The 21,515-nt window shown below is 33.9% G+C and overlaps 2 protein-coding genes across 4 annotated transcripts; one reads left to right on the forward strand and one right to left on the reverse strand.

Annotated features, from left to right (window-relative positions):
- The first annotated feature begins 1,268 nt into the window (after positions 1 to 1,268).
- On the forward strand, positions 1,269 to 13,979 carry LOC140053927 (uncharacterized). Of its 3 annotated transcripts, XR_011846468.1 has the most exons (11): positions 1,269 to 1,402; positions 4,839 to 5,081; positions 5,683 to 5,711; positions 6,331 to 6,438; positions 8,219 to 8,338; positions 9,439 to 9,511; positions 9,804 to 9,980; positions 10,410 to 10,762; positions 11,487 to 11,621; positions 11,969 to 12,151; positions 12,203 to 13,979. XR_011846468.1 is itself a non-coding variant. In XM_072098678.1 (10 exons), the coding sequence occupies exons 1-10, from the start codon at positions 1,366 to 1,368 to the stop codon at positions 12,092 to 12,094; spliced, it is 1,401 nt and encodes a 466-aa protein (XP_071954779.1). In that variant the 5' UTR covers positions 1,269 to 1,365; the 3' UTR covers positions 12,095 to 13,979. The 3 variants fall into 3 exon arrangements, 2 of the variants coding, with proteins under 2 accessions (XP_071954779.1, XP_071954780.1); XM_072098678.1 differs by having other exon boundaries at positions 11,969 to 13,979; XM_072098679.1 differs by having other exon boundaries at positions 9,807 to 9,980; positions 11,969 to 13,979.
- A 20-nt stretch (positions 13,980 to 13,999) lies between these two features.
- LOC140053929 (tetraspanin-9-like) lies at positions 14,000 to 20,321 on the reverse strand. The gene is made up of 7 exons (XM_072098680.1): positions 20,236 to 20,321; positions 19,601 to 19,686; positions 19,289 to 19,474; positions 18,845 to 19,027; positions 18,253 to 18,402; positions 16,290 to 16,373; positions 14,000 to 15,940 (listed from the first exon to the last, which is right to left on the reverse strand). Exons 2-7 carry the CDS (start codon positions 19,661 to 19,663, stop codon positions 15,797 to 15,799), a joined length of 810 nt encoding a protein of 269 aa, XP_071954781.1. The 5' UTR covers positions 19,664 to 19,686; positions 20,236 to 20,321; the 3' UTR covers positions 14,000 to 15,796.
- Between the last annotated feature and the right edge of the window lie 1,194 nt (positions 20,322 to 21,515).

A 21,515-nucleotide genomic window follows, 5' to 3' on the forward strand; every position in this document is an offset into this window, starting at 1 on the left:
AAAGTGACAGGCTACGCACGTGTAAATTAAAAAAATATAACTGTTTTTAAACATTTCAACATTTTTAAACATGTTCAGTAATTTCGGTCAGTTGGTAGGTTGGTCGGTCGGTCGGTAAACACTAAGCACGCGACTGCAGCCATCTATATGGCCTTGTTTAGATACAATGCAAGTCAAAGTCAAAAGTCAATAGTGCAGAAAAATAGCATTTCCTATTACATTTCGTCAAAATGTTCCATTACAATGAATATAAATATATACGCTCCGAGTATTTTGATACCAATATCTTGTTGATACACCAAAGGGATACGGGCCAATTGGGCGCCATTTGGTTACCAAGCATTTTTGGTATCCTAGCACCCTATTAAAGAAGTGAAATCTCACTTTGGGCATTAAAATCCTAGGGAAATACACGAGGACCCTGACCATAAAATGCATACATATATACGATTTTAATTGCGGCCATCTTGGAATTCAATATGGCTGCCATATGCTATAGCATTATTATAAATTGTACCATTGGACTGATTTATCATAATATTGTAAGATTTATCACACAAACTACGTTCGTCGTACGTGATTTAAAATAGGAGCTACTACTATCTGTTTTGAGTAAAAAATGGGGGTAATTTTGAAATCCAAGATGGCGGCCAAAAATAGGGTCGGGAAAAATTTACCCCCAGCTGCAATTAATTCTGCTAGTTCTATGGATTCCAAAACTGCCAAAAACTCAACTTGAGCATTAAAATCTTACGGAACTGATTTTTGGAACATTGGTTCCCCATTATAACTTAATTGCATTTGCATACATATACTACATATACATATCTTACTCAGGTCCAAGATTAAGAATTTTGCCTTATGATTTATAGCCTTCTTGTATTTTTAATGTAGGTTAATCACCAAAATGTTCAGGGGACAATTTAATATATCTTTAATTATATATCTTTATTATCTTTATTTACCATAGATGGTTTACCATTGTAAAATTACTTAGAACAATGAATTGTTAATTGCAGAATTTGATTTTTTGTTGTGTGGTTACCGCTGCGTCGGTCCTGTTTTTGGTGTACCATAAAATATGAAATAAATGAAAAAAAAAGATTTTGAAAATATAACACTCCAATAAACTACAGAATCAGAAAAAACAAGTTCGGAAACTATTGGGTCAATCCACACTGATTGCCTGGTGGTGGTGGAGGACTGGACTAGAGAGAGAGAGAGAGGGGGTTGTTTGTTGTGCGCGTCCAGTGGTCACGTGTGTGAGTCATTACGTAAAATAATTAAATTCTTTGCCGCCATACTCTAGGCCTAGCCTACTTCTACTCTCTCTCTCGCACAGCAGATAGTGAGTGTGTTTTCACAATGGCGGCTGCAGATAGATCAATGAGATCCGTATTTGGTAAATATTATCCCCTTATACTATTAGGCCTAGTAGGCTAGCTAGTGAATAGGCTAGGCCTCTAGCTAGGGTAGTTAGTAGTCACCAGCGTGCAGGAGGCCGCGCCTAGGCGGTATCGGATCATCTCGGTCGCGTTTCATTTCGGTCGCGCTTCCGGTAAATCGAACTTCCGGCGATTTCTATGGAACGCCGCTCAATGCAGTACTGTACACACTGTAAGCTCTAATTAAAGATCGAAGTGTAGTCTCTATTATTGTTTAGGTGTTTATTTAAAAATGATTTTATATAATAATCATTATATTTAAATAAATATTGTAAAAACAGTATTTTATTAATATTAGTTTAACTTTTTTTTAAATGTTTTTATAAGCATTATATTTTGATATATTTTGTAAATATTCTATTTGTTTCTGACGGGAAAAATAACATACAAACTCACTTTACACTTTTGTCAATGATCATTCAATCTTTTTATTTTTAAAACAAAAACATATACACAAATATTTACATATATTTAAAAACAAAACATAGATACGTTAATGTAATTCAAAAAACAAACTCGTTTCACACTGTTTTTCAATTCAATCCTTTCATTTTTAAAACAAAAACGCATATACAAATGTTTACATTCATCATTCAAATTGAAACCTTTTTATTTACATCTACAAACGTTATTTAATTTATCTATTTATTAAATCTTTTATTTATTAGCAATATTTACATCTATCTCATCTACAAATCGCGAACATCATTTGATATAAGGAGCGATCTCTCTGATCGTTGGCCTGCGCGATACTCGTCCCAGAGGCGTAAGAGCGTTCTAGTTGCACGTCGGTAAGCTTGTCGCTGAAGCCGGTCAACATCTTCGCGATGAACTAATTCCATTGTGATGTGAACATTCTGACTCTCTTCATGCAGCACCCCGATTAAGAGGTAGAGTTGAAGTTGAAGTCCTTTTCGATTCAGTCTGTTGTGATACGGGTGTCTCGAAAACAGAGACCTCGAAAACAGAGACCAGAGACCCGAGACCCAGGGTCTCTGTTTTCGAGAAAATCTCGAAAACAGAGACCCCCACTAAAACGTCTCAATATTACGTAATATAGGGGGTCTCTGTTTTCGAGATTTTCTCGAAAACAGAGACCCCCACTAAAACGTCTTTAGTGGGTGTCTCTGTTAAACAGAGACCCCCTATATAACGTATTATTTAGACGTTTTAGTGGGGGTGGAGTCCCCACTAAAACGTCTCAAGAATGACGTATCAGTAATAAACGGTAACTGATATGCCGATCAAAGAACATGCCGCAACGATAAGAAGAGATTGATGAATTCTTGAACACGTGTAAAAAGACTGTCATTTTGGAATACAAGGTCGACGTCCTAGAAGTAAGATGTATAAATGCATGCTGTGCCTTTTAGAAGCTAAAAAGCGGGAGATTATTTAAAAAGCTGACACTAGTTTCGTAACATTTATTTACAAGCATAAAAGATAATAACGTACAATGCAATAACAAAATGATATGAGGTCAGACTTTGAGGCAGACTGGAGGATGAAGACAAATATATTGTGTTGGGCGAGCCTTAAAAAAGAAATGAATTAAAAAAAAAAAAAAATTGATAAATAAATAAACATAAATTCACGGTTTTTGCGATAAAAGTTGGGTGTTAATAATTTATGACCTTAAACAGGGATTATATTAGGGGGTCTCGGGAAATCTCGAAAAAAGAGACCCCCAATATAATGAGACGTTTTAGTGGGGGTCTCTGTTTTCGAGAAAAACTCAAACAGAGACCCCCTATATTACGTAATATTGAGACGTTTTAGTGGGGGTCTCTGTTTTCGAGATTGTCTCGAAAACAGAGACCCTGGGTCTCGGGTCTCTGTTTTCGAGGTCTCTGTTTTCGAGACACCTGTTGTGATACCCCTCAAGGTCGCTGTTGGTCCTCGTTGTCAACAGACAATGGTTTCATTCTAATTCAATAGCACGAGACATAATGCGACACGTCAATGCATTATGCTTTAAAAAAATGTTACATTACATACAGTACACAATCGTAATAATATCTTCAGTGCAATATAGTGTATAAAAAAGCTCAGTAAAGTCTCTCACTGATTTTAACTGGCACCAAACAAATATTCCCAATTTACTCATTCATAATTATTAACATATTGGAGTTGTCTTCCTAAGCTACTTGTTGTGTCCTTAAAATATAGATAAAAAACAGGTTTATAAATTCGAACTGCTACACGTACCGAGTGCTGAAAGAGAGTTAAATCGGACAGTTAAGTCTCAATCCTACAATAGCATCCATTTTCGTATGCTTTATGCATAATTGACGCGCCATACACCACGATTGATATTGTTGAAAATTGACCTTAATTGACACGCGACCGAAATGAAACGCGACCGAGATGATCGTAATTCGCCTAGGCTAGTCTAGTAGGTCTTTTTTTGGCAAATGCTGGACAACCCGTACCCATCCACCATGCCAACTACAGTACAACTAGCCTAAGCCTAACTAGGGCTAGGCCTAGGCTACTTTCTAGGCATGGGGCCTAAAGCTTAGTTCAGTACCCAACTTGGCTAACTCTTACCCCAAATAATTGGTCAACTCATACCTAAGTATTTGGCTTACTCATCTCATACATTAACATACCAAATATTGTTATTAGCTTTTAACTTGTACCCATTATTTGGTTTACTTACTGTACTTGTTCATACCCATGGGCCATTGTTTGCTTATTGGGAAGTACAGTATACATATATATGTTATGCGCGATTTGAACTATTTGCGCAATTTGAAATTGCGCAAATAATTCCTTGCGCAATTTGAAATTGCGCAAAGAATTCTTGCGCAATTTGAAATTGCGCACGGACTTTCTTGCACAATATTAAATTCCATTGTAGGCCTTATCACATTTGTGGGCACTGTTTTCACATTTGTGGGCACTGTTTTCAAATTTGTGGTGATGTACTGTATTTTCACATTTGGTGTTTTCACATTTGTGGGTGATGTTTTTTCACATTTGATGTTTTCACATTTGTGGATGATGTGTTTTCACATTTGGTGTTTTCACATTTGTGGGTGATGTGTTTTCACATTTGTAGGTGATGTGTTTCCACATTTGTAGTTGTTTTCAAATTTGTGGATGATCATTTTTACATTTGTAGTTGTTTTCACATTTGTAGACGTTTTTACATTTGTGGGTTTAACAGTTGCCTGCCTTATAATATTATACTGCATTATACTGTACAGTATGTATGATATTGATATTGATATTTGTTACTCACAAATGTAATTAATGTACAGTAAATTAGGACGTCTGACAAAGAAGGCACTTAAGTGAGGCCTTGTGAAGATATACAGTATGTATAAAATTGTGTATTACAGGATAATACTATGCTACAGCCTACTGAGATATTGTGTTTTTTTTTAGTTGGAAATATTCCTTATGAGGCAACAGAAGATAAACTGAAAGATATCTTTTCTGAGGTTGGACCAGTCTTAAGTTTTCGTTTAGTATTTGATAGGGAAACTGGCAAACCAAAAGGCTATGGGTTTTGTGAGTACCAAGACAAAGAAACTGCCCTCAGTGCTATGCGCAACTTGAATGGCTATGAATTAAATGGGCGACAACTGCGTGTTGATAATGCTGCAAGTGAAAAGAATAAAGAAATGGGTAAGTATATTTTCTCCCAACACGTAAACAAGATACAGTACGTCTACTGTATATGAGAATGTTGTAATTAATCTAAATTTATTTTTTTTATTTATTTTTAATTAGTTAATGTTACAATTTGTTTGTGTTATAGATATTGTACGGGTCAAGTAGTATGTATTTTCATACAGTAATAACAGTACAGTATATGAATAAATAAATTTTAAAACCTAGATGGATTTTGAGAGGAAAGATTTTGTGTCTATCTAAAAAATAATAAATTACTTTAAATTAATAAAGATAATAAATTTAAATTCTATATCATCAGTGTTATAGAAATAGTTGTGCATGATTACAGTAGATGTCATCTCAGTGAAGGTTTATATTGATTGATGCAGAAATACTGTACAGTAGGAGGCGCAACTTGAGCCAGTTTGCTTTAGACTCAGAGGCAGTGACAATGTTAACCCAAAACTATTCATTAGCTATAATATTAGGACATAATGCCACCTGATATTTGGTGCAACCAAGATAGTTTGAAAATCATTTTATGTCAGTCAAGTAGGCAAATACATTTTCCATTGTAATTAATAGCATTCATTGCTTATTGTTTTGTCTTCAGATTCAGGAACAGTCACTGTTTTACCCGAGGTACAGTATACACTCTCTTTGATACATTTTTATTGTCTTCACATTATGCTGTTTACCGGCCATACTGTATTTAAGGTCCTAAATGTACACAGCAACCAGTATAATCTAATATATAAATTTACGTAAGGGCAAAATTTGGTAAATCGCGCATTATTTCTAGAATGTTTACTCGATGGTATATAAAGTTGGTTAGAATCTTGGCACAGTACTGATTTTAACCACCTGATGTAACCCTGTTTACTAATTAAATTTAGTTATAATTAGTAATTGTTGACAATTAAAACGAATTTAGAATCAACGATTTGCCCTAAATAGGGGTGTTTTCCGATCGTGGTATACACTCTAATGGTTACTCTTAATTCTGAGTAACAATTTCCAGAATGGTATATTAATTATTATTAAAATTCAAAAATTATTTGGAGGTTCAATTTACTGTAGTATGGAAAATATCATTTAATACAGTGATTACAATGATTCTTGTAGCAACAAAACTTCAGTAGCACATTTTAACTTTGACACTGAATCAAAGTCTGAAAGAAGTCATAATTATTGTCTATTTGTATGTTTTAAAAAACGTTCTACTAATTTTAACACAATTTTTAAAACAATTGTATTATAGTCACCATTTGCAGAGGCAGTTACACCAGCTGAGGCACCAGAAGCTATTTCCAAAGCGGTCGAAAGCCTTCCTCCAGAACAGATGTTTGAGTTGATGAAACAAATGAAAGTATGTCACGTCAATCATTATGATCATTATTGTTATACTTAATTTCCATTCATTCCTAACCTTCAATTTAAATTATTAATTTTTTCCCCTATGCCGCAAACAAAACTATTTTGGAAACCGTAAGCAAAAAATAGTGTTTTCAACTTGATTGATTGTGCTTCAATAGTACTGAATAGTAATTGTAATTTCATAATTAACAACAGTGGTTTGAAAAATTAAAATCTGCACACTAAGTATTTAGGGTTCAATTATAAAGCAAAAGTTTAAAATCTGTTTTACATTATTTTTATTTAAGGTGTACTACAGTACAGCTACAGTATTAATTACTGCTTCGTTGGACATTGTTTTTTTATCGCGATCCCATGCTCCCACGGGAAGGTATTGTTTTTTGTTACGAGAGGTTTGCTATGCCTCCGATGGAAGGGTGTCAAATATACTGTACACCATTTTTACCAGCTATCAAAAGAGAACAATATAATAACCCACCTTAGATCGACGAATTCTACCCCTACAACTACGCCTGATTCTAGCCACAGGCCTTGGCTAGGCTCGGAGCCTAGTGATTTTTGATATAAAATATTAATAAAAATGCTTCGTTTCCATTTAGTTGTACAGGAGTTTCTCTTGAAAACTTAATTTTAAATCAATATATTCCATGTTAAAATATCAAAAAATAATACTACAATGTTGCGTAAAATGTAATTCTAAATATGGTCATTATAACAAATTGGCCAATACCGCTAAAATAATAGAATTCATTCGTTGAATGAAATCTATTATATTAACACCTTTAATAATGAATGAATTTAATATATTATAAAAAAACAAATAAATTTTACTGTTTTAATGTGAATTAAATGCTAGGCCTAGTTTTTATTCAATCTGATTCAAATGACAGGAATCTATTTAGATGTTATATAAAATAAATAATTTATGTTTTTATATTCGTATAATGGTACAAATAATGGCATTCAAAACAAAGCTGAGTTGAAATATAACCTTTCATCGTTCACCTCATGTCATTATTTGTACATTACACTCATCATAAACATTCATTATTTGTATAATGACCATAACCGACTGGGAGCGAAAAAACATGTGGAACATCGGTGGTCGACCGAATTTCATTCTCATGTGATGTGATGAAAAAAAAGTTGGCCCACTTCACTGAGGATTACCGGCCGCATGTGTGATATAAGCCTTGGGGAAATTTCTATTTTGTTAATAATATGTAGACTATTTAAAACATAGTGATATGATGTTTAATTTGATTAATTCACAATGTGGCCATATAATATTTTCATTGCATTTAAGATTCTGACATATTTCAGGTTTAATTTACTGTAGACCTACTATCTAGTACTACTGCATTGTGCTAGATAGGTACTATACGAACTCAATGGCATAGGCTATGTGGTATTTTGTTTGTTTTTTTTTAATATTAGTCGCTGAACTCTTAGGTCTAGCTAGCTAGGCTAAATAAAAATAGCGGGCATAACTGCTGTATTTTTTCAATTATTGTTGCCCTTATTTTATTGATAACAATGTTGTTTATAACACATTACAATAGACACATGGCAAAACAATGCCTTTCGTATGATCGCGATCAAAAAACAATGCAGTTTATAGAATTGGGATCAAAAACAATACCTCATAGCCACAAAGTAGCCACAAAGCTAAAACGTGGGTGACGTTGCTGTCATTTTTAGCTGTCTGTATTGTGTTTCAATATTGTGTTTTAACAAGTTCTAAATGCATACAATTTTCTTGATGGTTTTAGATGGTGATCCAAAATAATCCAGTAGAAGCACGTAACATGCTTCTTCAGAATCCTCAGTTGGCATATGCTTTACTTCAGGCTCAAGTTGTGATGCGTATTGTAAATCCTGAGATTGCTATGGTAGGTACTGGAAGCACTAATGTTGTAATGTAATCAGCCCCTTAACCATTGACATGTTTGCATAGCAATTTTGTGTATCTACCATTGTCAGACATGCCAACCAACTATAACTAATTTAGTCACTCAAATCTTTGTTCTCAAAACATTTTCACTGTCACTTTTGCCGTGGTTATAAAATGTGGTGAAAAGTGAATAAAATATGATGAAATTACTAAAGAAAGGTTGTAAACAGAAATTGTGCAAAAATCTGCGCACTCATGGCAATTTTTTTAATTATGCGACCTGAAATTTATGAGTACCAAATTTGGTATCCCATTTTCCACTTTGTCTGGGAAAAAATTGGAAACAAATGTTTCTCAACTGATTTGTGTCATATGGGGGTATATATCCACCAAAAAATGTTCCAGTTCATCTTGCCTGGGGAAAGCCGCCGTTTTGGATTTTCAAAATGGGCGCCATAAAACAAAGGTTTTGCTCATATCTCCTCTTCTACATCATGTATGGACATAATTTTTGTGGCAAAGTGTATGTTTTGAGGGTCAAGGAATCTAAATACAGTTCAAATGAATGAAGTTCTCTCAATGGCTGCCATCTTGTTTTTCAAAATGGCCGCCTTCAAAGACAGATCTATGCTCATCTTGGCTTCTACAGCATGTAGATTTTGATGGCAAAATGTAGATTTTGATGGCAAAATGTAGATTTTGACGGTCAAGGAATCAAAATACAGCATTAATTTGAAGTTAACTGCCATAAAATTTACATATTTTTCCTCATACCTCCTATATCGTGTATGAAAGTTATTTTGGTGGCAAAGTGTATGTTTTAAGGATCAAGAAATCTAAGTACAGCTTTTAGAAGTTCTCTCAATGACCACCATTTTGATTGCTACAGGTTTTTAGTTGCGTGCAACGCGACTCTACAGCTTAATATGTCGGGTCGGTCGGTTGCTAAACACTAACTTGAACACGCGACTACAGCCATGCATATGGTCTTGTTAAACACACAATACAGTCAAATAAACCACGGTAATCACATACTGTAACATCCTAATAATGGTTTAGTATTTAACATAACATAATTATTTTTTATTTTTGTTTTAGACATTACTTCATAAACAGAATGAATCTACAGTCCCATTGCAACCTCCTGTCCTTTCTGGCAATCCACAACGAGGTATGTCTTTTTTTAATTCAATTGATTCCATTTTTTTCCCACGCATATATATAGAGGATGCATATTTTAAAATCTGCTACGCTTAGTCAACTATGTATTCATAGTTAACTCTATTTATTATGGTTAGATGTCTTCAATAAGTCAGGATTGAAGATAATTATAGTTTCACATGTGCTTTTTTTCTCTGAGAAATATTTTTTATAAGTGCAAAAAAAAAGTTTTTTTTTTGCTCGATATGTGAAATGCCACTGTCTAAAAGCTATCAATTAAAAAATTATTTTTTTATGTTCAGCAGGCAGTGGTCCCTTGCCAGTTGGTGTTGCCCAAGGTGGACCTAGGATAGGTATACCAATGTCTGTTTCCTCAATACAAAACCAAATGCAAAGTCAACTTCAGATGACACGGGCAAGTTTACTAGGAGATGGTCCCAGAGGTGCACAGGGACCAGAAAGGACATCAGATAGAGGAGGTTAACCTTTTATTATTTATGAGTTTGTAGTAGACCACAAGCATGAAGGATAACCTTCAGAGCTATGTCTTGTCCTACAAGTATGAAGGATAACCTTCAGAGCTATGTCTTGTCCTACAAGTATGAAGGATAACCTTCAGAGCTATGTCTTGTCCTACAAGTATGAAGGATAACCTTCAGAGCTATGTCTTGTCATAAACAAAATATCAGCTTTTACAGATCAATATAATAATTCATATAATATTACATTATTCATTAGATTAACTTTCTTCTATAAAAATTGTATATTTAAAGGTAAGTTTTTGGTGTAAAATGTTTCGTTAATCTTTAAAAGTTATTTTACAAACTGAAATTTTTTTTTTATGGATTTGTTTTTATACCAATTGGCTATCATTTAAAATTACTTTTCTACATTGTAACTATTTCTAGGTATGATGGATCGAGGCATGGAATCAAGGGATATTGAGCCAAGAGGTATGGAACCTCCGCGAGGTATGGATCTTCAAAGAGGTATGGATCTTCAAAGAGGAATGGATCCTCAAAGAGGAATGGATCCTCAAAGAGGAATGGATCCTCAAAGAGGAATGGATCCTCGTGGCATGGGGCCAAGGGTATCTGATCATCCTCATCCTCCACCAGATAATCGATCAATCCCTGTTGATCGACGAGGACCTGGCTATGATCAAGTTTTTGAAAGGGGTCCTGCTCCACCACGAGTACATGATCCAAGAGCCTCTCATGATTTTACACGTCAATCAGGCTCGCAGCCGATGGCACCAGGCGTATGTACAGTTTTTTTTTTCAAGTTAATAATTTAACTTTTATTCAACAATAACAAAATATACTGTACATCCCAAATATCAAATATCAATAACTTTCAAATGGGCATGTTCTTTTGAAGCCTAAAGCTTTATTAAAACTTACTTATGTAAGTATTGGAAAACCATGCTGTAAATTACTCAGGTCGGAGTGGGCAGATCAGCACCCAACAGCATGGTGAGATCCCTGGGGAGAAAAATTGATTTATTACTAAAATCATACAATTTCTTAAAATAAGGTTGTGCTAATACCTTGTATACTTTCTGATAAGTCCCACTTTGGAATTTTTGCTATTTTCCCTTTGAAGACATGGCCTGTATCCCATACAAGGGTAATTTACTGTCCCTGGACGCGAGGCCTGTATACAGGTTGACTTTTTGGTCACTGACTTGCACTTTTTGAGAATTTAACCTTTGACCTAGGTCCCCAAAAAATGCAATTTTTCGAAAGGCCAAAACATTTCACATAACAATAAAACCAACAATTTACATAAAAATGTATTTTGCATTTTTCCTAAACCTATTAAAAATACTTTATTTAGCCTCAGCCACTTGGGGTAGGAACCTAGCGTCTTCACAGGGTTAACAAATTCATTAAAGGGTGGCTGCGTGTACAAAATTACTAAAATTTAAAAAAATCAAAATTCAACACTATAATCTAGGTTTGTTTATTACACATAATAAATAGGGTGCTATACAAGGAGGTTTACATCATACAGTATCTCAGCACACTCTTCATCATGGACAATCGCCACTACAGGTTACTGGCCCTTCATTACCCTCAAGAGGTGCTCCAAACCCAACGGCTCAAGAACAAGAAAAGGTAATTGATAAAAAATGTTTATTTTTTTCCTCTCACCAAACCACAACCAAGTGTCTATTTTTATATTTTATATAAAGTGGCCGTATTTCTAGAAAGATTTCCAGTGAATTCAAGAGATGCATTACAAATTAAATTGATATGAATCTTTAACAATTTTTGTGAATATCTCAATCCAGTTAGTTAAAAATGAAGTTGAATGGTTCATGAATATTTATGGAGTGAGAGCAGTTATTCTGTTTAGGCTATTGATTATGTACAGAATACAGAAGTTATTTATTTTCAATTCAATTTTATTAATTTAAATATTATAATTATTCAATATTATTATTTTAACTTTCATTTCGTAGGCAGCCCTCATTATGCAAGTTTTACAACTTTCTAATGAGCAGATTAATATGTTGCCATCAGAACAAAGGCAAAGTATTATGGTGTTGAAAGAGCAGATAGCAAGAAGTCAAGGACAACTTCCATAAAGTTCACACCAATTGAAAAAGAAAGTGGAGTTTATATCTTTAAAACCTATGGTTCTTCTGGATAGCTTAGCTACCTGGGTAGCTTAGCCACCTGGGTAGCTTAGCCACCTGGGTAGCTTAGCCACCTGGATGCCTAGTATGGTGTTCTTTTACCACGCTTACATATACTGCTCTAGAATCAATTATGGCCTCGTGGTTGTAATTTTTTGAAGTTACAATACTGTAATTAATAAGTGATTCTTTTGCTATTATATGATTTATGCTATGCCAAATGTTGTCAATAACAAGAAATTATTTCAACTAACTTAAACTTAGATTTGAACTTTAAAATTAAGGTTTAAATAAAAAATAGGATTAAATAATTGATATTATGCGACCCATGGAATTTTTTATTTAAACAAACAAATAAATTTCGTTTTTAGAGAGACATTACTTTTCCTACTTTATTAGTATCGATATGTTGCTGTATACTGCTACCCGTTTTTCTAAAAAGTTTCAACATATTAATAGTAATATATATAGAAAGAAAATGTGTCTGACAATGTATTTGGGTATCATTTCATTTCCAGAGAGCAACTCAACATTTTTTTGGTCTATTTCTAGGTTTTATAAATCACTTATTTGTCATATCTCACCACACCCAGTGGTAGCGCTCCAACTCCCTCGTCGGGGAGCCTATCGTAGGTTAGGCACCTAGAGACCCGCGAAGTTTTATTTTGAACGTGACTACTTCGGAGGGCTATTTTAAACTTTATGAATGCATTATATTAAGGGACTACTACTGTATAAAGCTTGATTCTCTCAAGGACGCAACGCAAGCGAGTTGACCAATGACAAGCCACAGTTCGAATAATCCATCGCTTGTGATTGGTCAAATGCCTTACGTTGCGTTACGTCATGTTATGTCTCTAGTAGGAACCACGCATAAAGCAGTATTTTGTTTCATTATAATATGTATGTGGAGAATTATAGAACAACTTTATGTAGAAAAAGTGCGTTATCCCAATACATTATATTACTATTGATAACCATAATACTGTAATGTACATACAGTAACTAGCAAAACATATAGGTGGGCAGATTAGAGGCTATTTTTTGGTTGAGGTGGCAATGGAAGTACTACCGGCTAATTTTTATATTTTTGCAAAATATAGGTCTAGGGAAGGTCACAACTCAAAATTACCCAGAATCCCCTTGGGGGAACATGCCCAAATCGCACAATCAAAATGGCCGCCATTTTTTACATTAAAATAATTGTGGTTTTTGGAGAATTTAACTAATAAGATAATAAGATAAATATAAAAATTAGCCGGTAGTACTTCCATTGCCACCTCATCCTTTTCTAGAGGACTTTTTGGCCATAATCTGCCCAGCTAATAAGATATACCTATTTTTTTGTATTAAATTGATTACAGACTCGATAAGCGGTTAAAAAAATATGAACTACATTTAGTGAAAAATTACTATACTTTATTGTGCTTTATAGCTACGTATCTATGCCACCATGAGGAGTGCTTAAGACCTATCTAATGTGCTTTATAGCTACGTATCTATGCCACCATGAGGAGTGCGTAAGACCTAACTAATGTGGAAACAGATTGGTGTGGTACGAAAATGTAACCGTTACCAAAATAAAAAAGAATAGTATATCCCTGTTGCATTTTAATTGTTTATGGTTATAATTTTTTTTTAATATAAATGTATAAACAAACAGAAAATTTCCCCAAAATACAATGCGTAAATTTTGTATAATTGCGTTGAACAATGATTCGTAAGTTACAGTAGCTGAGTATTGTAGCGCCCAAGACGTATAGGCCTAAAACAATATAAGAATCAGTAATAGTAGTACAATAATTTAATAATATGCGTATGACTTGAAAAAGCTTTTTTTAAATAAATTATAGACTATTATGAACTTGTATAACCCCACCGCCTAATTTCAGCTACATTTCAGATTGTCAAACTAAAACAAAATAAATTGTTAATAACATACAAGGAATAATGCTGCACCTAAGTTTGACTAAATGATATGGTGAAGTCCTATTGAATTACATTAGGCCAAATTCTTAAAATGTACAAATATTTCACATTATCATAAGTAATAAAACTGTTCCCTCCATACATCTTTATTTATCATATTGCTTCATAACAACAATATAATTTATATATCTCTGTTAACATGCATATGTTTATTTAAAAACGAAAATTGATGTGAATTACAGCCCAATCCATTAACTTGTTTACATAATTATTCTACATACATAGCAAACGAAAATTTTCATTGACAATTTAAAAAAAAACCCAAAATATTTATTGCCATAATTAAATTTACAGAGGCTTTCCTTATGTCTATCAAATGATCCATACTGTTAATATTTGTTTATGTATTCTATTCAGGGAATAATGTCGCCAGTGTAGCATAGCAAAAAGCTATACAAAACAACCTTCTTGCTACACATTTCTACAATTGTGTAGCAAAATATGCAATAGAAAACTATGTTTCTCGACTCAAAAATCAGTTTTATCAGCAATATTGCTAAACAAAGTATCACCAGTATCAAAATGAAAAGCACTGGTGCCACCATTAAGTTGTAGATATTAATTCATGTACAAAATTGGCGTAAACATTATGGTTATTCTTCATCATCATCACATTCAACAGAGCGCATCTCGGTTATCTGTGATTTTCGCGCAAATTTTACATGTGCTAATGTGTTTATAACTTATTATGAAAGCTGCTGAAATGTAGACATGAATTCATGTAAAAATTGTGCCTATCGGATCTTGTGACGTTATATGGCCAGCTGAATTTTAAAAGTAGTGTTTTCATCTCTTTTGTCAAAGTTATACAGAAATTAATGAAAGAGCGGGCACCTCGCTTCTGCGTAATTGCAGGCCTATATCTTTTTGCTTAAATCATATCGAAAGTCTCATCTTCTTTTGTGTAGCATAGGTTAAATTACGAGACCCAAATAATATGTTCAAATGTTGCCCGAAAGAATTTCTAGCTGTTTTACTTTATCGTTGTGATTTGCTAATTATATTTTGTATCTCTGCATGTTAAGATACCCACAGCAGTGCCATTTTTCTGAATTGTCTTTATTTACAGTATACTGTTTGATTCTATATGGCATAATATGCACAACTCAGCACATAACCGTATATGCATCAGGTCATAGGATGGCATGCATCAGGTCATAGGATGTCATGCATCAGGTCATAGGAGGGCATGCATCAGGTCATAAGAGGGCATGCATCAGGTCATAGGATGACATGCATCAGTTCATAGGAGGGCATGCATCAGGTCATAGGATGGCATGCATCAGGTCATAGGATGGCATGCATCAGGTCATAGGATGGCATGCATCAGGTCATAGGATGGCATGCATCGGGTCATAGGATGGCATGCATCAGGTCATATGATGGCATGCATCGGGTCATATGATGGCATGCATCGGGTCATAGGATGGCATGCATCAGGTCACAGGATGGCATGCATCAGGTCATAGGATGGCATGCATCAGGTTACAGGATGGCATGCATCAGGTCATAGGATGGCATGCATTTTTAGGTCATAGGATAACATGCATCAACGTTGTGCGATCGTATTATAACGTACGTGCAGTTTATGATTATGACTCAATTAGTGCATGACTATTATGTGTTCCGAGGAAGCTCACTATATACTAAACTATAATTCCTTTATACGGAATCAGTTTTAAACTTGTGTTTATCATCATCTTCTATTTCAACCATTTCATATACACAGCATGAGCAGCACCAGTGAACAGCCTTGTTTGTAAATAACATGTAGTACAAACACAATATAAACAACACAAGAACAACCTACAGGAAAAACAATAAATTAATTCAAAATACAAACTTTTATGATAAAAAGTAGATCAAAACATTTTCAATATCAAGTAGGGAGAGTTGATTCGTATTAATACTATACAATACACCTATAAAATGAGCATGGAAAATTCCCAAATAAATATTTACTGAAATATATAATTCAACAAACCAATATTATTTTAATCTGAAATATTTTGTTTTGATTTATTTTTTAATACATTTAAACAAATGAGTTGTAAATGAATCAAAAAGTTAATGAAAAATGTGTTTAGTGGGTGTACACAGTGGAAAAGACAACGAACGTAATTTATTTAAAATACAGATTCACAGTGAAACATACCTGGACTAAAAGACATATCAAGGTGATCGTCGCTAGCGAACGTAAATTCTTGTGAAGATCATCTAGAATCACATCCTCGCAACCCTGTTAAAAAAAAAAATTATATAATTAATAACAATATTGCAACAATTATTAGGTAAAACGTGGTCAAGAATTCTAAAACTTAAACGAAAATAGAGTTGATTACACTATCTGACCTTTCCACACCAGTTATCCAGGGAGGACCCGGTATTCTCGCTGTTTCTTTTGTCTTTACTAAAAGCTCTCTCTACACTATCAAACTTTATGTGACAAAATAATGTGATGTGCCAATATATGGACACGATGACGTCATATCACTACCTTATTTGGGCAGATCGCAATGTTTGGTGAAACTCCGTTGATATTGTATCCAGAGCCTAAGACTCTATCGCACCAAAAGTGAGTGCATCACAAAAACAAAATCATTAATTCGCGCGCGATGCATGCTGATGTTTATAGTAGCGGATCGCTTGAATTATTAGAATCGCCCTTTTTCACATTTTCAACCGTTTGAAGACAAACAATTATCGCAATATGCCCATTTACTTTTTTTTTTTTACATAAAATGCAGTGTGGGGAATACAAATCACGACACGATAATAATAATTCTATACATTTACGTAAGGGCAAATCAGTAAATCGCGCTTCTAGAGTATTTACTCACTGTTTTAGAATGTGGGTAAGGCTTTTTACCGCCAAATGAAAAAAAAAATACTTATTTAGTTTTAATTTAATTGACGATTAAACGAATTTAACTATTTGCCCTAAATATGGGTGTGATGCTATGGCTTTGTATCAATCTGAGATCAACAAACGTACCTCTGTTGTTGTCGATAGGACACGGACCACCCTAGATTTGCCTGTCTGTATTTAATGTCTTTTTTATGTTAGTCCAAACCAAGGAAATTTTGGTTCAACAGCAGTCGACGTTTAGTTTCGATGTTTGTCTGTAAAATTCAATGCGCTGACGTAGTATACGTATGGAACGCGTTAAACCAACGTCTCGAGCTAGCTGCGCATGAATCTGAATATCCTAGAACATGACTGCGGTTTGAGTTCGATTAGGCCCGGGGATTGGCTGTAACTTAGATGTAGCCAATCACCATACACTACAATAATCATAAGATCACTAAGAATAAGACAGATCATCCTCTTGTGTAAGTCGCCAGACATGATAATAACTATAGATTTTTGGCACATGCGTCTGCTTTAGTATTTGAACACACGTTAATTTTTTAACATTAATATTATCTATAAATAAATTTACGTAAGGGCAAAATTCGGTAAATTGCGCGTAATTTCTGGAATTTTTACACGATGGTATATAAAGTTTGTATATACTGTCGATACTGATTGTTAACACCTAACCATAACACTAATTAGGTTGAGTTTGATAATTAGTTATTGACAATTAAACTCTAGGTAAAATGTAGGTTCAACGATTTGTCTAATGGATAATTACAAAAAAATATAAACGTCGTAGTGATGTATCGTTACATGTACTTTACTATTTCAATCGACTATGATAGTTTTAACAAAGTATTACATCGCAGATGTTTTATTGTATTTAGTGCCATATTTATTATTATTTATAGGCCTATAAATCATGAACAAGAGTGGATAAAGAATTTATTTAAAAATTGTTCATCTTTGTACTCATCCTCACCCCCATCTCTCAATCCTAATGTTACATACAAAACACAAATTGGGTTCATTTTGTGACAAATTTCTCTTTCGGAAGTAATTTCTATGGTGCTAATTTTAGTTGACTACATAAATCATCGTGTCTATTTATTCGTTTCTGTAAACGACAATGTATTATAGTCTTGTTGCGATACGAACATTTGAAATCGCCAGTTTTTTTTTTTAATTACTGTGGGACTATTCAAGAACCATCTGTGGGCACCACCTAGATGGGACGCGAGCGAATGTTTGATTTTACCTTAGAGTGTTTTGTATACTCTTCTTTCAGCCCACAATCCTGTTGCACTATTTCACAGCATGAATCAGGCATTTCGTTTTGTAAGAACGATCGCTTTCCATACAATGGATTAAACCAGTCACTGGCAGTTCGAACTCCACAACAACTTTCCTACAAAAATAATTATGCTAAAAAATATAAACACAAATTGACTAGCGATCCTAGGACGAACAGAACAGATTCAAGTGTAATACAAGTCACCATGGCTTAAGTGAAACCGGTGACCGAAGCAAAAATCATGATTATATTACGTGTTTGTACATTGTATTTTTGTTGTAACTTGCCCAAGGATGGGGGTTGTTTGTCATCATATACTGTATGGTATAGGATGGGTTTTACTTGTATGTAACAATGCAGGAACCTAGAGCGTTTTCTTTGTTTTGCTTATTAATTTCGATGTACTGTATAAAATGTAACGTAGCTATCGCACTATAATTATTCACTAATAAAATAAAATAACATGGGGAAATAAGTATGGATATTCTCATTTTTAAAACAACATAATATTATGTTGTTTTAATATTTGTAATTTTTTGAAAAATAAAGCACAAACCTCTCGTTGAACTTTATCCCATGCTTCTTTTAGGCTTTGGTCAGTACCATAGTTGCGCATATCCCTTAACATTTCCTGGTTTATGTAATCGTCAATTCTGTCGCGTAGCACTCCGTTTGCAACGTAGCCAAGTATAATAACAGAAACTTCCAAGCAGATTACAATAACAACAAGAAAGTAGAACTGAAAGATAATATATAGAAATATAATAATAAGACTAAGACATTTTTATTTATCTTAAACCAAACGAACCAAATAATTGGAGATAACTTGTGGACAAACTTTTATCATTTAATTTGAATAGATTATTATGATTGTCGTTGCAAACGCAATCCGACTATAAAAACGCAACCAAACCCTAGATTAGGCTCGTGACAAAGTTTTAAGATGAATGTTATAAGACGTTACAACAAGAGAAGAAGAAACGAACATGTGCCTACTTACAGTTAAAACACAACATTTCGTATCTCGCAAACAGCAGCAACCAATAACCGCAGATACGAAAATAACGATTCCAATAAAAATGAGAAGGTATGCTGTGTTAAGATAGGCAACACCAGGTAAAAGCTCGGCGTATGTACCACTGGCCGCTATTACGATTCCAGTGATGAACAAAATGATGCCAGTAATCTACATTACAAAATCATCAATGAGGAAAAATCATATTTTGCTATGTGAATTAAGAAAGTAATATTTTAATAAAATGAAGAAAAAACAAATATTACTGTTTTAAACAATTTTAAAATTTCAACCTACAAAATAGAAAATTGTTAGCAATACTACTGCACATTTCACTGCTTTTAACGACCAGCAACACATTGTGGCGTTCAGAAATAATAAATCTGAAATTAAAAGTCAAATTGATAATTAAGTATTGCAAAACAACGCGCATCTCAATGACAATAAACGCTTGTATTTTTCTACCATATCAATCTTTTCTAATACTTTAATTTTGTTATATTAAACACAAGTTTGTATTATTTTCCGTTCACCAATGATGATTAACAAAAGTTGCTAGAGTGTGACGACCGGATTTCAAATTATATGGACACATCTCTATCAATCAATCTGACGTATCATCATAATAAACATATAACATTAAGATGGAGAACGTACAGTAAAGGAGAAAGCTGTAGTTTATTTCGACAGATCGTCAGTAGGCCTACAGTACACAGTGAGCAGACGTCATTACACAGACAGTGAGCAGACGTACGTGTTTAAACACAATGTTTTCGTTAACACAATTAGACATTAAGTAAATACTTTAAATTGTCCATGTTTCCGAAATATTTTCGGATCATCATTCACATTATTGAACTAATGCTGATCAAAATAATCCTATTTAGTTTAAATGCTGTAATAGTGTACAATACTGTTTTATTCTGACTTACCATAAATAGACCACTGGAAATAAAATAGGGTAATAAAATATATAGGCCTACCAGGGAGTTGATACGATTCTGGTTGACAAACACTGGTGCACTGTTTGTCTATGCGTCAAGTATTTTCAATCATAGTTTTACTCGCTACGCTCTGATACACCTTTTTATATCTTTTATAATAGAAGAATGTGGGAGTGCAAATATAACAATGAATTTTAAGTATACCGTCATAGGTTACTTTTGTCAAGCCACAGCATAATTTTAAAGCAGAAACGACGGAACCAAATTGAAAGTTACAATAGTATAGTATTATAATATAAAGTGTAATCGGGCCGTTTTATTAAGTGGGTGTTCAAAAACAACCTTGGGTAATAACGTAATTTCAGTACTGTATTGAAAACCTATAATATCTCCCCACACGATGTCAAGGTTAAGATGTATGCATGTTAAGCTTGGAATAAATGACATATCTTACTTTATACATTTAGTAGTTGTTTTATTTTACCGTTGCGCTAACAATTACTAAACAACTTTAATCCTATTCTACGGTTATGTCTTAGTTTCATATGGAATATATAGGGAGTGGGGGGGGGGGGGGGGGTGTGTTCCTCAGAAAAAAAAATGGTCTATACTTAATTCAAATAGGATTGAAAGCATGACATTTGGTATAGCAATTGATGCTATTTAAAATGTGACCTTTGACCTCGTATACTGTACATTATAGGATAAATCTAGCGTTTCTGTACTTTCATCTGTTTGGAGATAATAAAGTTTTTCTTATGTATTATGTCATCCTAGAAACACAAAATATAGGGCCCTAGCAAAATGATGCAGTACTACTTTCTATGTGAAACATACACATTTAATTTAATACTATAAGAGTTATTTAGAAATTATTAGAAAAATCATGACACTGACAGGATTTGAAGCCAAGCATAGATCAAAATCATAGCCAAGCATCATAACTACCAAGCCACAACTCCACTCATAACCACCAAGCCACAACTCCACTCATAACCACCAAGCCACAACTCCACTGAAGGGAAATAATAATTAACGAAATATGAGGTTTTTCGTGAATTACTGTGGGTTTTACACTTCTACTGAATTCTAACAATCACAAGGAAAAAGATTCTGATATGTAAATTGAGGTCAATTAAAGGTCACAATACAAATGGTACCAATAGAAAGGCTATTTCAGGGAAATGATAGAATTTAATTTGTTTTTTTTAGCGGACAGAAAGAAAAGACTCGAAACCAATATTATTTGTTTAAAAAAATGACACATT

The sequence above is a fragment of the Antedon mediterranea genome, chromosome 7 (assembly GCF_964355755.1).
Source record: "Antedon mediterranea chromosome 7, ecAntMedi1.1, whole genome shotgun sequence".
NCBI classification, from domain to species: Eukaryota; Metazoa; Echinodermata; class Crinoidea; order Comatulida; family Antedonidae; genus Antedon; species Antedon mediterranea.

Excerpts from the sequence above, each read along its gene's own strand:
- LOC140053927 (XM_072098678.1), top strand. The coding sequence starts at position 1,366 with ATGGCGGCTGCAGATAGATCAATGAGATCCGTATTTG. Across the intron at positions 6,439-8,218 it reads AGTTGATGAAACAAATGAAA|ATGGTGATCCAAAATAATCC; the intron begins GTATGTCACGTC and ends TGATGGTTTTAG. Across the intron at positions 9,512-9,803 it reads TTCTGGCAATCCACAACGAG|CAGGCAGTGGTCCCTTGCCA; the intron begins GTATGTCTTTTT and ends TTTTATGTTCAG.
- LOC140053929 (XM_072098680.1), bottom strand. The coding sequence starts at position 19,663 with ATGTGTTGCTGGTCGTTAAAAGCAGTGAAATGTGCAGTAGTATTGCTA. Across the intron at positions 19,475-19,600 it reads TGCTAACAATTTTCTATTTT|ATTACTGGCATCATTTTGTT; the intron begins GTAGGTTGAAAT and ends TTTGTAATGTAG. Across the intron at positions 18,403-18,844 it reads GGGATAAAGTTCAACGAGAG|GAAAGTTGTTGTGGAGTTCG; the intron begins GTTTGTGCTTTA and ends TTATTTTTGTAG.